This window comes from Schistocerca piceifrons, chromosome 11, assembly GCF_021461385.2.
Source record: "Schistocerca piceifrons isolate TAMUIC-IGC-003096 chromosome 11, iqSchPice1.1, whole genome shotgun sequence".
NCBI classification, from domain to species: Eukaryota; Metazoa; Arthropoda; class Insecta; order Orthoptera; family Acrididae; genus Schistocerca; species Schistocerca piceifrons.
Genome location: NC_060148.1, coordinates 8717645 through 8735383, shown reverse-complemented (window position 1 = coordinate 8735383; position 17739 = coordinate 8717645). Strand labels below are relative to the sequence as shown.

At 41.8% G+C, this 17739-nt stretch overlaps 1 protein-coding gene across 1 annotated transcript in view; it reads left to right on the top strand.

Moving 5' to 3' along the window:
- The window catches only part of LOC124720201, a 228547-nt gene that overhangs the window by 4727 nt on the left and 206081 nt on the right, over window positions 1–17739 (top strand). The window contains exons 2-4 of the mRNA XM_047245524.1: window positions 5358–5714; window positions 11061–11239; window positions 15713–15875. Of these exons, the coding sequence (XP_047101480.1) occupies window positions 5689–5714; window positions 11061–11239; window positions 15713–15875 (368 nt within the window). The 5' untranslated portion in view covers window positions 5358–5688. The remainder of the gene's footprint in view (window positions 1–5357; window positions 5715–11060; window positions 11240–15712; window positions 15876–17739) is intronic.

Sequence of the window (17739 nt, the reverse complement as noted above, 5' to 3'; positions counted from 1 at the left end):
TCATTGAAATTCAGGAATTGTTCCATACATCACAATACATGGTTTTAATTTTCACCTTCTTTACATTATTGTTGGCTTATTATTGCATAGCATGTTCGGTTTAGGTGTCTCGAAATGGAAGGCAAGCAGATATGCTGCTACTTTCAGGTATAAAATAACTCTTTATGCTGAAAAATATGGTAACATGAGGGTGGGGTGGGAGTTCAGTGTAGCTGATAGTAATGTTTGCTTATGGAAGAAACAGAAATTGGCATTATTTGCAACTACTGCTAGTAGAGAGAAATTCAGTGGCCCTCACAGGAAGACATTCTGATGTTGAAATAAAAGCTTTGGAATTCGTCCTTGAAAGGAAGAAGAATGAGCAACCTGTGACAAGGGACACCATAAGAAGTCAAACAAAAGAGATGGTTGCAGTTCTCAATATACCGAGGCAAGAGTTTAAGGCTATATACTATTATATACCACCTTATTTATTGTATGTTACAGCATGTTTTTGAGAATTATTGTCGCTGTTTGTGACATATTTTCTGTGCACTTTTTTTCTGTTGCCGTTTTCACTCTGCGAACATTGTGTCATCTGCATTGGCACATTTACACGTAGGTCGAAAATGGATTTCGTAATTGTAGCGAGACAATAACAGTACCCAGTGTTGTGGGTTGTGTGTCGTCTTGTCAGGCAAGGAAGTGTGAGGGTGAAACAAGGAAACCTAGGGTTTATGGTCAGTAATAAGGTAAATATTGGAGCCAAACAAAAAAAAAAACATGAAGTTTCTGGAGTGCAGAAGCTCTTTTTCCACCTGAAAGTAACATTGCTGGACCAGAGTGAGAGATTTGGAGGCAAAAGCAATGGGTCGTTCAGAGCCTTTGGCATATCGGTGCGCTAGGACCGTGCCGAGGCTGTGCTGTGTGCCGTCAGTTGCCAAAACTGTGGCTTCTCCGGAGAGACCGTAGCTAAGCGAGGGGCAGAGAGAAGTTTGAATTTCAACATTTCAGAATCACGTTTGTCCATTCTTGCGTAACAAGGCACGCAACAGGTGAACCATCATGGCTGCTCCTGGAGGAATTTACGGCAGTAGGCTATCTTCCCTAGCATTGACAATTGAAGGAACACAACAATTTCATGCATTCATCCCCAAAAATTATTGGTGCAACACTTTTCAAGTGATGTGTAGGGTTGAGAAAAGGAGGTAACTACACCACGAACAAACTGACGTTACAAGACAGACTATGTCAACACTGCGTACAATAAAAATTAGTGGATTGGGTATATTTTAGAAAAAAGTGAAGAACGTAAGGAAGTGAAAGTAATTTTTCTTCATTCATCTGGACCAGCTACATCATTCTACTACCCTACATACGCAGATGTCCTGTCGATGTCAGTCGGGATGTTCTCACAAAAGTAAATCTGTGTACTCAAACTTGGAGAACATAAACTCTTGTTCAAAGTGGTCTAGGTCAAGCCTAATTAGCTTTTTTAAAACTTAATCTGTGAAGGTCCAAGGTAGGTTTTTAAGTAATTGGTTTCAACTCCAAACTCAATATTTCCTCGGGTTTGTGTTAATTTATTTTTATATATAGTTGTTTAAAAATTATCATTAGTATGTGTTGTACTACGTTTAGCATTGTATAGATACCTATTATTCAGAAACAATTTTGTTTTTGTTCAAGAATCATGGAGCAGAACTGCTAAATCAATACTTACACCTTTTTCAGATCTTATTTAAATTTGTGGTTATAGAGCCCATTTTGAAAATTTTTTTTTACCAATGAATGACTTTTTAGTTTACATTGTATAAAAGTCAAGTATGCAATCAACTTAATTTAATTATGGTAGTTCTGATATTTTGTAGTTACTGTTTATATCTTTCCATGTATTTACAACAGTACTAAGTATTTATCAAAATATTTTGAAAATTTTAAATTGTGTACTTTTTGGAAAAACTTTGAATTAAAATGTTGCTGCACATCAAAGGTCTTTCAAAACTTTTTTTTTTTATTTTCTTCTGGGTTCCTTCCAAAAGGAAAGTTGTCTTGAGTCATGATATAAAATTTAAACCAGAGATAGTTTGTAGCTCCCACAGTGATCAGTGATCACATTACCTTAGACATTCCTCGGCAGTCTGCTTCTGGAGGAAGTCAAAAGTTAAGAAAACTTTAATGGATTTGAATCTGGAGGAAGTCAGGAATCAGATGGCAATAACAAAAAATCAGCAGAATTCCTGAAAGCATCAGAATCTTCTAACGTAGATGAACTGGAGAACAGAAGATTACGAAGAAAACCAGCCTGGATAGAAAGTGGTGAGTTCTTGATCTTTTCAATACTTACTGCTGGCGAACAAAAAGATCCAAACTGTTTTTCTGATGTATTACAGTCGAATGAGAAAGAAAATTGGATGCAAGCTATCAATGAAGAACTAGAATCACTAAAGAGAAACAATACTTGGGTGTTAGTTGAACATCCTATGAATGCCAAAGTATTACAAAATCGTTGGGCTCTACGTCAGGAAGTTTCAGCTGATGGGAACACTTGCTTCAAAGCCCGATTATTTGCTAAAGGATATATTGAGCAAGCAGGAATAGATTATGAAGGTACATTTAGTCCTGTTGCACATTATGAATCAGTAACAAAGTAAGAGCATATGGACTATCAGACCAATTGTGTGATTGGATTGAAGAGTTCCTAGACAACAGAACGCAGCATGTCATTCTCAATGGAGAGAAGTCTACCGAAGTAAGAGTGATTTCAGGTGTGCCGCAGGGGAGTGTCATAGGACCGTTGCTGTTCACAATATACATAAATGACCTTGTGGATGACATCGGAAGTTCACTGAGGCTTTTTGCAGATGATGCTGTGGTGTATCGTGAGGTTGTAACAATGGAAAATTGTACTGAAATGCAGGAGGATCTGCAGCGAATTGAGGCATGGTGCAGGGAATGGCAATTGAATCTCAATGTAGACAAGTGTAATGTGCTGTGAATACATAGAAAGATACATCCCTTATCATTTAGCTACAAAATAGCAGGTCAGCAACTGGAAGCAGTTAATTCCATATATTATCTGGGAGTACACATTAGGAGTGATTTAAAATGGAATGATCATATAAAGTTGATCGTCGGTAAAGCAGATGCCAGACTGAGATTCATCAGAAGAATCCTAAGGAAATGTAATCCGAAAACAAAGGAAGTAGGTTACAGTACACTTGTTCGCCCACTGCTCGAATACTGCTCGGCAGTGTGGGATCCGTACCAGATAGGGTCGATAGAAGAGATAGAGAAGATCCAATGGAGAGCAGCGCGCTTCGTTACAGGATCATTTAGTAATCGCGAGAGCGTTACGGAGATGATAGATAAACTCCAGTGGAAGACTCTGCAGGGGAGACGCTCAGTAGCTCGGTACGGGCTTTTCTTAAAGTTTCGAGAACATACCTTCACCAAAGAGTCGAGCTCCCCCCTACGTATATCTTGCAAAGAGACCGTAAGGATAAAATCAGAGAGATTAGAACCCACACAGAAGCATACCGACAATCCTTCTTTCCACGAACAATATGAGACTGGAATAGAAGAGAGAACCGATAGAGGTACTCAGGGTACCCTCCGCCACACACTGTCAGGTGGTTTGCAGAGTATGGATGTAGATGTAGATGTAGATGTAGACATTAAAGTTTTGCTAGCGGTAGCTGCTTAAAAAAAAACTGGTGTTAAAACAATTTAATGTGAAGACGGCATTTTTGAATGTAATACTTCAAGATTAAGTATACATGGAACAACCACAAGGCTTTAAAGATAGTACGCATCGAGTGTGTCTCCTGAAACGGAGTCTCTATGGACTAAAACAAGCACCACGCTGCTGGAACAAACGGTTTATGGGAGTTATGGAGAAAGCAGGTCTTTGGAACAGTGCTGCAGTTTTGTTTTATCGCAAATGCAATGAAAAATGACTTTATGTAGCTATTTGCATTGATGACCGCCTAATTGTTGACAGTGATGAAGAAGAAATAACAGCATTTCTGAACACTTTACAATGTGAATTTGATATAACATTGGGAACTCTTGACAGCTTTCTTGGCATAAAAATAAAACAAAATGAAAATGGAGCAGTTATGATAAGCCAAGAAAAGTACACGAAAGAAATACTGGAAATATTTCGAATGGCAGAATCTAACATGAATTCAACTCCCATTGGATATGAAGAAAATGATCACAATGAAACAGAAGGAATTTCGTCCTCCTTTCCCTATAGCGAGGCAATTGGATGTCTTATGTATCTCTCAATAGCAACTCGTCCAGACATAAGTTTTGCCGTCAATAAAGCTGCTCGAGCTATGAGAAAACCAACTGCTTCAGACTCGAACTGAGTTAAACGCATATTTCAGTATCTGAAAGGTACATTAAGTTATGGCATTAGCTATGATAGAGAAGAAAATCTGAGAATTTACAGTAATGCTGATTTTGCTGGAGACAAACAGACAAGACGTTCAAAAACTGGTATTGTGGTAAAGTACCATGGAGGGGCGATATCATGGACAAGTCAGTTGCAGAAGGTAGTGGCTACATCTACCACTGAAGCAGAAATCATTTCAGCAAGTGAAGGAGTCAAAGAATTAATTTGGTTACGTCGTTTACTAAGTGACTCGGTTGAAGTGCCGGAACAACCTCCGACACTTTATATTGTCAATGTCAGTGCATTAAAATTGGCAAAAAAACCCGAATATCATTGTCTGTCAAAACACATAGAGGCTACGTTCGTGAAAGATTTCTGAATGGTGGAATTTTGGTAGAACATATAGATGGAAAAAACCAGTTAGCTGATCTGCTAACAAAGCCACTCGAGCGAGTTCGATTTTTGCTGCGTGCAGAGATTGGTGTGAAAGAAGTCAAACAGTAACTCTTTGTTTTCATATGACTGATTTATTTATCCTTTTGGAGGAAGTGTCGTAAAAAAGGAAAAATGTTTTTAGCGTTCAATGTAGTATTCCTTGGTATTTTTATGAAGTATGTTTTGTGTATGTAGGATTTCCTTGGAGTTTTATCAGTTTTGTGCCAAATCTGTATCCTAAAGAAATATACCGTTTTAAATGAAACTGTTTTCTTCAAACTTGATAATAACTTTGCAATTTTAGTCTCTGCACCCATTATGAGTTCACCAAATTTTAGTAAAGCCTTAAATGGTGAGGTAAATTGGGTGTGTTGATTTGGCAAGGAGTGACTCATTCATTTTGACACCTTGTATTAATTTGTTTGTTTTTGACCTCAGTTCCAAGTACCTCTCATACTTCCATTTGAATGTCTTCTTTTAAACAAGATAGAGCTTCTCAAATGTTTAATGATTGAACACTGTCTCTGTCACACCAAAACAGCGCTGCCACCGCAACTTCGACCGGTCTCCTTGTCTCCGATGCCGACAGCACTGTCCGGGCTGCCCCAGACCTGTCCCACCCCGGCAGCAGCCACTTAGAGGGCAGCGTCCCGGTGTCGGACGCGACAGTGCCGACAGACTGTGCCGCTACTCCGAACTCTCCATCCGGTGGCACCGGCAACGGCCGCGTCGACGGTGCCGGCAGCGACAGGAGGGCAAGCACCGTGGGCGGTCCTGCCAGTGGAGCGGGCCAGAAGCGGTCCTCTGACGACACTGGCTCGGCGAGTATCGCCCGCAGCAAGCCACCGTTCCAATACGAGGAGCTAATTGCTATGGCCATACTGAAATCGCCGCACAGGTTGGTAGCACTGCTGCAGGCTCGTGAATCCCTTCACGAAAATACGCTACACCGTTCTTCACACGTGCCTCTTTAGTTTGTCACTACCTACGGTATACCACACATTCCTGAAAATACATTTTACCGTCCTTAACAGGTGCCGGCATAGTTTGGCTCTACTCATAGTACACTACACATGCGGTAGATATTAACTGGTGTCGATTCGGTCGTCAGCCGTAAGTTTGGTTGAAGTATTTTTCCTTTTGTGTCGCTTGTCAGTTATCCTTAGCATAACTGCTCTATTTAACACCGTCATCAACAACCGGGTTTTTAAACCTTAAAAATGGTTTTGTGAATTTAAAACTGGTAGAATGAATGGTCACAGGGAACAAAGACGTGAGCTTTCCTCAGTCGTGAGTGATAAGAGGGTGAACAAGATCAAAGAAATTATTCACAGAGACTGTCAATTGCCATTGGACAAGATGAACACTGTTTTCAGTGTACGGTAATTGTAGAAGCACAAGCTAAGATCACTAAAACACATTTTATTAGATGACCGGTTTCCGCAACTGCATATGTACATCCCACTACCGTGAAGATCACAACACATTGGAATGTCTGATGCAAAATTATTATGTACAAACACAAACATAACTACGTGGTGCCAATTGCAAGTAGATAACACTTTTACATTTGTCGTGTTAGAGTATCACGATCTTTGTGGTAGTGTGATGTACGTATGTAATGTGAAGTGAATTGTAACACTGATTGTACAGGATGGGCGTACGGGCAGGCGGTGGGCGTTGTGGAATAATAGGGTAATTTTTAGAGAGAGGCTATTTATTGGCTAAAGCATGTTGAACGGGGCTACATAGGCCTAGGGAGGTGAGGGTGAGCCAGATCTTATAATTTGGCGAACATTGTTTGCGAAGCTACCAAAAGTTGTCTGCCAAAACCTAAGTCCACAGTGCCGCAGCAACGAGAGAAGCGGGAGGTGTTCAGTGCTACAGGGCGCGCATCCGACTTGCGGGTAAGCAAGAATACAAGAGAGGGAGCCCGGCGACGGGCGGCCGGGTATGTTCGATGCACCACGCGGCTTCCTCCGCCCTGGTCGGTCAGGACGGAGCAAACCGTGCGGGCGGCACGGAACTTTCCAGAGCGTTGCCTGCTAAGCGACGCCCGGGGCGGCGTTACCTCGTCAGCAAAGGAGTGAGGCACGTGTCCGAGGTGCCCTTCCTCGGTGCTGACTTCCTGTTACTAGACCGTGGGATGAAAGAATTTACAGGCAGCTAACACTGTCGGCCGTGGCTTGGCCGCAATAGAAAAATGAAGTTACCGTTTGGAGGCTCATATAATAAAGTAAAATCCCTTATTGTCTGGCTCATCCTTTACATGATGGATAATGTATTGTAAAACTTCAAAAGTATAAGATCCAATGGCGGCTGCATAGCTCTGTCAAAACCGGTCATCCAATAAAATCTTTGTTTAGGGGTCTTAGATCGTGACGGTTTCTTGAGTTATCGTTATATGGTTTCAGAAATGTCTACACTTCTCTTTCATTTAATCATTATTGACACACACAGTTTTCAAAAACTGTGTGTCAGATGAAGACCGAAACAGTTCACAGATCAACGCAAAGTGAACAGTACTGCAGTTTTGTGGGAATTTCCCAAGTGCCTCGAACTGGAAGGTGAACAATTCCTCAACAGTACTGTGACTGGTGATGAAACGTGGGTGGCCCAGTACACCCCTGAGATGAAAAGGAGACAATCAGTGCAATGATGGCATCCCTTCTCACCATCGGCAAAACAATTTGGAACTATTGTTGCAGCTGAAAGAAGCATTGCCTCTGGCGTTTGGGACCACGTAGGGATTATCCTCACGTAACTGTTGCCCCGTAGCAAAACTGTACTGTGTGGTACTGGCAAACTCTTAAAAATATACAGAGGGTGATGGAGAACACAAGAAGAGGGATGTTAAGAGAGTGAATGTGGCTTGTCACACCCCACACAGCCGACATCAGGAAGCAACTCTCTGATTCGTCACATTGGAACACGAACAACCACACCACTCACAGCTCGTCTGGCACCTTGAGTCGTCATCTTTACAACTCTCTGAAGTTGTTCGTAGGTGGAGAAGGATTTGTGCCAACAGTGAAACTGTAGAGTTCCGTCAACCAATGGGCCAAAGAGCAGGAGGGCTTTCTGATGAAGAAATCAGAAGGCTTATCACTCAACTCACAAAGTTCATTGAGAATGTAGACCACTAAGTTAAATAATATTGTTTGAATTTCTAAATTTTCATAATTATGTTATCTGTTTAACTTTTAAGCACTTGAGGGCTCTTAATTTCTGGACATGCCTCATATTTTCGTTTATTTAACAAAAGCTGTTGATTATGTGGCCCATGCAATACTTGATTAAGTTCAAACATTATGGGATTAGAAAACAAAGCACAGCAATGGTTCACTTGACACCTGGAATGTACGAAGCAAAAAGGTTTTCGTTCAGTGTTGCCAAACGAGAAGGAGTTTCGAATCTGACAGGGGTTAGATAAGGAAATGGGGGTTCTGTTGAATCACTTCATTGCTTTTGTTGGTGTATATCAAGGATCTGCCACTGAACATGTCACATGACTCAAATTTTTATCTTCTCAGTTAGCACAAGTGTTACTGTGCAAGATGGCGGATGTGATGTAAATTATACTAGTTGAGAGGCCAGTCAGAAGCACCAGCACGTGACATTCAGAGGACAGATTGATGCTTAGTTGTAATAAACACAATGCATATAGTTTCAGATGTGGAATGTTGTAAAAGTGAAAGGCTGCAGAAACAGAATGCTGCTATGTTCACTGTAAGAATAATCTCCACTGTCTCTTGACGCTGAAACACAAAGGCTTCTTTACTTTTCTTCAGTCTGTTGCCTTGTACGGTGTTAGATTTCGGGGCAACTCTTTTCGCTCACCAAAAATATTCCCAATCCGGAAAGCGATGGTTGTAAACGTGTGCTATGTCAGTTCACAGACATTTTGTGGGCTATTGTTTATGCATTTTGGTATTCTAATTGAGGCATCCCTCTACATACAGATTGATGATGTTACAAACATTCTGGGATGATGGTGAAGGGTAAATGTGTCAATTTAAGGTAAGGGACCTCGGTCCAGAAACAATTGCGTCAAAAGTTACGACCAAAAATCGTTCAGATACCACTGAGGTGGTATGGTCGGTATTCGGTGATATGACAGGAACAATCATTCAGAGAGAAAAAATCTCTTCTATTGAACAACTGCTATGCGTAAACATTTTACCTTTCTTCCTGGGACACCACATATTCTAGTGTCATTGGCATCAGAGTGTTTCTCACTTATGACTTTTGACTTGGTTGTTTCTGGACTAGGGTCCCTTACGTCAAATTGATACATTTAACTTTCTCCATCTCCCCTGAAAGTTTGACGTGTGTTCACAGAATCACCCTGAATACACCCCAATCGTGTTGTTCGCTAATGACGAGACGAGGCGTGGTTGTAAAATAACGGGACTGATGCTGTCACACAGTAAGTACGCGTGCCCAAAGATGAACAACAAATAGCTGTGACATGTGAAGCCGCCTTAGGTGAATGTGGCATCTCTGGTGTCTGTAGACAAACCATTGTCGCTGTGGCCTTCATTTGTGTAAGAGCTGTTACTTTATTTTGCCAGGAGAAGAAGTATAGTGATAGAGCAATGGATTGTTGAGAAGTTCCACATGAAACTTGGAAGAACTGCTGCCGAAACCTATCTGTTAGTAAAAGAAGTGTATGGTGAAGACTGTTTGTCATGTGCATCAGTTTTTGTGTGGTTCAAGTGCTTCCAAGATGGCTGAGAAGATTTGAAGATGACTCGTACCCGGGATGCTCCTCAACATCAAAAATGGATGAAAATATTGAAAAAGTACATAACTCAATTTGATCTGACTATCGGTTGAGTGTTTGATGGATTGCTGAAACAGCGGAAATTGACAGAGAATGTGTGAGGTATATTTTACACAACCACTTTAATGTGGAGAAAGTGTGTCTAAAGCTTGTGCCAAAAATTCTATGATGGAACAGAAAGCAGCTTGTGAAAACATTTGTACTGACACTTTGAATTCTGCTGAAACTGATCCTAATTTTGTGGAATGTGTGATGAATCTTGATTTTTCACTTACGATCCAGAAACTGAGCACCTCCTGTACATTGGCAGGGCCCAACTTCTTAGAGAACGAAAAAAGCTCAAATGAGGAAATGAAGATTCAGAGTGACAAGTTCGTTTTCTCTGATATTCCTGGAATTGCATATCTTCACTGGATTGCTGCAGGTCAAATTATTAACCAGCATTACTATCTTGAGGTTCTTACTCAACTCTGTCAAAAAATAAGGAAAGAACAAACCGAATTGTGGAAGAACGAGTCACGGGTTCTGCATGGAGACAAGGCACTGGCTCGTAGCGCATTATCTGTTAAGAGTTTCCTAGCAAAGTAGGGGACCCCAGTGTTAGATCACTCCCGTATTCACCTGACGTAACACCAAAAGAAAAAGCTGCATATATTATCGAGGATCTCACAGAGGAAAGCTTCCGGCACTGTTTCAGTCGATGGAAAATTAGAATGGCCTGATTTATCGGTTGATTCAGGTGAGAGGGCCAAACAGGGTGGTCATCGGTCCCAGGGGATTAGGGAAGGATGGGGAAGGAAGTCCGCTGTGCCCTCTCACGGGAACCATCCTGGCATTTGCGCAATTTAGGGAAATCACGGAAAACCAAAATCGGAACACGGGTTTGAACAGTCGTCCTCCCAAATGTGAGCCTGTGTGCTAAACACAGTGTCACCCTACTTGGTCGCTTGGAGTGTTGTAGGGATAGAAGAGGGGAATATATTGTAGGTGACAATAACTAAATATGTTTGTTTTGAAATAAAATGCTTTAGTAATTGAGAACTTGTATCTGTGATATATTTTTTTATTCCTATATTCTCTCACAAATTTATTTGTCTTTTATTAATTATTTTATATATTTTGTAATTGGCATTCTGTAAAATATATACTGTTTTTTTCCACAACCAAATAGCTGTGGTTCGAATGTCTGCTCTGAATTTTACTTTTGTGAGTCACCAGTTCTCTGTCCGGTTTGAAGTAGAATCCACCGATTCATCTACTGTGCCGACTGCTTCATCTCAGAGTACAACTTAAACATCCAATTTCCTCAATCACTTGTCGGATGTATTGCAATGTCTGTCTTCTACAATTTTTACCCTCTGTCGATTCCTCTCGTGTCGTGGTGTCTTAAAGCGTTCCCTACCGTCCTGTCCCTTTTTCCTTTCAGTCGTTCGGTATGTTCTTTTGTCTGTCTGGCAGGAGAGCGACACTGTCAGAGATCAAGGCCTACATCGCGAGCCGCTTCCCTTACTTCGAGCGCAGTGAGAAGAAGTGGCAGAAATCGGTGCACTGCAAACTGTTCTTCAGCGACTTCTTCGTCAAAGTGCCGCTGGCGGTCAGGTACCGCAGGGGCAGACAGTGCAACCTCTGGATGCTCGGTGAGTCGAATCGCCGTCGGTTGGGTGGCTGCGGGTGGCCTCGCCGCCTTCCCTTCCCTACACTGGTCCCTGATAAAAAAATAAAACTTTTTTAGACTTTCAGCTGCATCAATTGGTTAAAATGCCATGTGTTTTGTACCGAACTTCCTTTGCCATTTTCAAGTGGAATGAGTGCTGGTGGGTTGCTGGTACTCCCTTACATACTATAGCTACCAAGTGTGATGTAATTTTGTAGCGCAGTGAAATTCAAAGCCCCGCCGAAAAAAAAGAAGAAAAGAAAAGAAAAGGTTGAAAATGTGGGAAGAAATGGTGAATAAAAAGGGGGTTTTAAAAACGTTAATGACCGTGAAAAAGGGAAAGAATGAAATGCAAATCGGACTTTGAATTACAGAAAAATTATTGGACTTCGTGATTCGGAAAAGCTATTGTTGGGGTGGTCCTTGTGGCGTTTCTGAGCAAAAGTCAAACCAATTTCCACTGCAAAAATTATTTGAAAGAGAACAGAGAATAACAAAATGTGATTAACAGGGGAAATGGCGTAGATAACAGTACATTCATTACCATGTTAATATGTCTTCTGTCGTGCGGCGTCCAGGTCTTGTTCTCCAAAAATCTCCTGCTTCATTTCTGCATGAAACACTCGTAGCTGCTGCAAAATCTTGCAGTAAACTTCATCGCCCAGGAATTACAAATGTCTACAAATGAAAACCATCTTGATCTTGATTGCAATGTATTTTACGGCTGCTTCCATCCTCCAAATTTCGTACAAGCTTCCACAATACTATATGTCTGCACATCAATAAGTTTTTACATCTGAATCATACAGAGACTAGCGAATAAGTTAAATTTTCGCTCTCAAGAGACAGTAGCGGGTAGAAAACAAAAAGGGTTACAATTTTTGTACCTTCATTTTCTTATAAATATTTTCTCTGCCACCGAGCGCTCATACATCTGCGACGGTATAATTTATATCTGAGGGAACGAGTGTAGTGCGGCGAAATTCAAAGTCCCGCTACAATTTGTGCCTAGTTTAGTGCCGTACGTGTACACGGGCATAAGTTGACTTTACATTTGATGCACCCGATTCGGCCTCGCTGATTGGTTGATGTTTTATAGCTGTATCTCCACAAAGGTGTGGGGACGAACTGTATACGATAACAGCACTGAGTTCTTAATTGTTGAAGGAAGGCTGGTGCTCGACAATACTTTGCAAGAATGGTAAACTCTCGTCGTATCCTTTATGAGCAGGGTAACAAATGGCATTTTCTTGCGGGATAACCTCACTCTGCAGTTCGTACGAAAAACACCTTGGGTATTGTATGGATCCTTTGACTGACCTCCACCACCTTCCTTCCTTCCTCCCCCCCCCCCCCCCCTTCCTTCCACACCCCCCTTTTTTCTCCTGACCCCTCCCCTCCTTCTCCCCATAGAGCATGTCTGGGTGCTGGTTGCACCTCATAATGATGTTGATAATGAACATCAGTTCTGAATGGAATGTAAGTTCAACCATACAATACCTAGTACTTGCCGAATGTCCCAAAAAGATTTGATAAATATCAGACTGGTGCTTGATAATGTAACAATTCCATTCATATCAGTATAATTGTCCCTGTTACATCCTCACTACAATATTTTATTTTGATTCAATTTTATGTTATTTGTCATTAGACTGAAAACTTCCAGCAAAGAGAATCAGTATGTCACTGTCGATGGAAGGACATTTCAGACTTGAAGTACTTTGGCATACCCCAAGGGAGTGTTAAAGGATTGTTGCTTTTCACAGTAGCTGTGAATGGCCTGGTGCGTTATGTAGGAAGCTCTGTGATGTTATTGGCCAATCGTCGGAACAATTCTCAGAGAGTACAGTCCCTCCAGAAAGAAGGTAACTTATGAGGCCCACTAGTTTGTAGTGTTGCCGAACAGGGAGAGCACATTCCACGGGCTGTCGAAGAATAGCCAGGTATTGGCACGAGACGAGGGGCCCCAGTGTGTGGTCATCTCCGAGTTCACTACAGAGGACACTTCACAAGGAGCTCGTGTGCCCGTACCAGCGTGCAGTGCCTGATACCTGCCATTCGCCTGCCAGGAGAGAAGTTTTGCCGACTTTTTTGTTGCACGACCTGCCCATCTGTTGTTTGTCTCTTCATTTTTTGTTTAGAGGTAACATTTGGAACAGATGGAATAACAAATTTCCACAATCGGCACATATGGACTGATCAAAATTCCCATGCTACACTACAGGCTAGACATCAGCATTAGTTTAAGATTTGTGTGTGGACTGAAATTGTAGGTTACTGTGTGGTAGGGCCATATGTTCTCCCAGCATGTCTAACAGGTGCTGTCTGCGGGAACTTTATTCAGAACGCCATCAAAGATCTACTGGAAGGCGTGCCTTCGCAAATAAGAAGAGACATGTGGCTCGTGCGTGATGGAGCTCCAATACATTTCTGTCTTAGTGTTCAAGATACACTGGTTGGAATCAACCATGACAGATGGCTAAATGGAGGAGGGCTAGTTCCGTGGTTTGCACATTCCCCCAATCTCAGTCCTTTGGATTATCATTTTGGAGGGGGTGGGGGGATGGGTGTACAGTAAACAACTGATCACTGTAGCAGATCTCCCCCCCCCCCCCCCCCCCCCCCCACACCACCACCACCACCACCACCAGATGCAGAAACTCATCATCGATGTATTGACAAAGCAGCTGGATTCCTTCCACCCCCCCCCCCTCTCTCTCTCTCTCTCTCTCTCTCTCTCTCTCTCTCTGTCCCCCCCCCTCCCCGCATCTCCAATACCTCAATACCTGAGACGCCTTCGATATACCTAAAAATCTCAGACCCAGGACATATGCAACTTAATTTTATTATCTGTTATATTCCTTTGGTTTTTAAGACTATAGATTTTGGTATCATTGTCTATACGTAATTATTTTCCTGATTACCAAATTCTTCATTAAGTAGCTAGCTATAGAATTACGACACTTGTACAAGCAATAATGAAATAATATTAGCAGTTCCTGAACTCACTTAATTCCAGTGTAAATAACATCATTAGTTAAAACATTGTTACTCATATAGCATCCCATATTTAGGCAAAGTAACCAGTGTAATTCAGTAGAAATTATTATTGTATCTGAAAGCCCATGTTAAAATAAATCTCCATCTGCTATTCAATTACTCAGAAAGGTAAATCCTTAATCGTAAATTGTGAAAATCTGGTCAACAATAGTAGATAGCTTTAGTTTTAATTACTGATAACTTATGAAAGAGGCATGCTGCAAGCTGTTTTTGTTCAACCTGCAATGAGTTTGAATGGAGTAACGCCTATGGTTGCCAATATGGGGACGTGAACTGGAGGCGATTTTCTACATATTATGACTCGGCAGATATCCCACATTATATCTAACTTTGCAGTTGCCGTGCAAAATGATCCTCTCTAGATATCAAAGTTTTGCTTCGTGTATCTGAGTGAATGCTGGTGAACTATCTGCAAATGCTTGTGTTTGCTTCCATTCAGTCCAGTGAAACCAGGTGTAAGGAGAAACTGAAGAGGAAATATAATGCCACCTAACAACCTATAAGATGGGATCACAGGCTTTCTCATCGAATTGTATCGATGAAATCTTCCATGGTCATCAGCTGAGCTTCGGTGTGGTGTTGTTGCAAACTTTCGGTGAGCTTCCTACTCGTCAGTTTCAGGTGAAGTGTCCAGTTTGTGTCCAAGATGTTCCTTTATTGGTGCTAGATGGTAGACTCTTGCACTGAGGACCAAATGTGTGGACCAGTCATCTGCCTCTGGCGGAGATGTGGGGCGTCATACCTGACACATTTTAGCTAATGCCACATCCCCGTCCTCATCCTCTGACTCTTTGAAGAGCGAATCCCGCAACCCCTTAACACGACTTGGCCTCTTTGTCTGTTTGAGAACCCAGTGTCAATAAAGGCCACACGTTTATTTTTCAACAGTAAATGGTATTGTGATGCACATGTAGCTTCTGGGGTTAGACCGTCAGTGATGCAGTGGCAATACCAATATATAATTATTTAGTCAGCCGGAACAGTTTTTTCATCTGAGGTCGGCACGGGATGTGGCGTTAGCAAAAATATGTAAGTAACACACTGTGAAGCTGGTGGAGGAAGCAGAAAGAATAAACTGGCAGCACCAGGACTTGACCCCTTCACCTTAACAGAGGTTTACTGACCAACACCTTCCAGAAGTACACAATTGTCTCGCCCCTTTGGTCCAGCTGCTGTAAACAAATGAACTGTATGTGAACCTAACTCTGCCTGAAGGTGACAAGTAAGAAACTTGTCTAAACGTTACAACAGCACTATGCCACAGCTCGAGTGATAACGATGGTAAGCCGAGGAGATTTCGTCGACGATTGAGATTTTGTGTTCACCGACGGTGAATGTCCTGACGTGTGCTCGGCCGACCGGCCCATCAAAAGATTGCTACGTTTGCCTTTTGCAGACCCACGATACGAGAACATGTTCAGGAATGGCAACTTACAGCTATTCCGGCACGTGAAACAGCCCTCCTCCCGGAGTCGGGGTATCAGGGGCAAATGTGGACGCGTTGGAGTTCGTGCCGTGCCATCCTGTGTGCCCCCACACTCTGCCAGATGTGAGCACAGGTCAGTATCTTGCAAGGTGACCGTATCCTCGGAGACCTGAGCTATCAGATCAAATTTTTGTTAATCTAAGAATGGTTAAAATTCTTTATACACTGACAGTCCAAAAGGTTTTGAGACTGAATTAATGTAGAATATGGAGAAAAGTTAAAATGGTGGTTCTGGTACTTCAGGTGTACCAAATTGTACACTTGAGTACCACTCACAAAACATTAATCTAAGAATGGTTAAAATTCTTTATACATTGACAGTCCAAAAGGTTTTGAGACTGAATTAATGTAGAGTATGGAGAAAAGTTAAAATGGTGGTTCTGATACTTCAGGTGTACTAAATTGTACACTCGAGTACCACTCACAAAACATTCATCGGCTGGTCCCGGCGGAGGTTCGAGTCCTCCTTCGGGCAGGGGTGTGTGTGTTTGTCCTTAGGATAATTTACGTTAAGTTGTGTGTAAGCTTAGGGACTGAGGACATTAGCAGTTAAGTCCCATAAGATTTCACACACCTTTTTTGAACAAAACATTCGTACAACAACGTGAAACTGTTAAAAAAAAAGTTGTTCGTTGGCATGTTGTTCAACTCGTATGTCACATTGGCTCTAATGTTGGTTAATGCATCAAACCATTGACCATTTATGTGTATTACTGCTCTTTGTTGTTTTGTGATAGGTGTGTATCGATAACACGAAATCTTGTCTCGGGGAAGGATTTTTTTTTTTTTTTTTTTTGCCCCCCCCTCAGAAAATAATTGTTTGCAGTTTGCTTTTCAATGAAGTTGTGGTGGGCTGCCGTGCATTTTCATTTTTGTTAGGGAGTTGAGGTGCACGGGATGGACTTTGCACACACTTTATTACCTTCGAAACATTCTGGCCTTGTGTATGAGACCAGTTCCACTGTGCAAATTGATTCCACGATTCACAGTAACTTCTTTGAATCCAGATTTGTGTAACTACTCACACCTCTGCAAAAGACGGTCCTGAGAAAACTGTTTCATTCTGCGGTCACATCCACGCGTGAGGCATGCCGTCTCGCCAGGATGGCGGCACACTGACTTGCGGTCAAATTTGTCCCAAAGTCCTCATCGTCTTTTCGGAATACAGTGGCTGCACTACTGTGAGATGTGGTAGGTCTACTCATTTCTCAGCACTGCTTTTGGTCCGAATGTCTACAGTGCACTGGGTCCGTTACCTACCACATTTCTGTAGAGAGCTTAGTTGCACAACATGAACTTCAGAGTTCCCCCACTATTGCATGCACAACTGTCATTTGTATGCCTTCTGATTTTGTAGAAGCATGTAGTACCGTATTTACTCGAATCTAAGCCACACTTTTATCCGGTTTTTGTAATCCAAAATACCACCTGCGGCTTAGAGTCGAGTGCACAGTAAGCGGAAGTTCTGAAAAATGTTGGTAGGTGACGCCACAACTAACTTCTGCCGTCGAATATATGTAGCGCTACACAGGCATGCTTTGTAGGCACAGAGATAAATACTGGCACCAAAACCTCTGCGCCAGTAAATAAATTAAAAAAAAAAGGTGGAAAACGAGCTTTTTTCTCCTCCCCGAGTTTTGACCACTGCATTTTCATACATTATCCAACGAAGTAAATACAAATTCCGTATTGTTCACATCTTTGAATGTAGCAGCATTTCAATGTACTACGAAAATCTGACTGGCAAGACTGTGTGGGATGTTTGTCAATATGACCAACTCTACGTTCTGAATTTTTTTCCTACCTGTGACAAGAGATGGTTGCTAATAGGAACTTTTATGAATTGTGAACCACATGCAGTATTCTCTTCACCATAAGAATAATACGAATATAAACATTTTGTTATGTATTCTTTCGTATTTGCTGCTATCTCATTT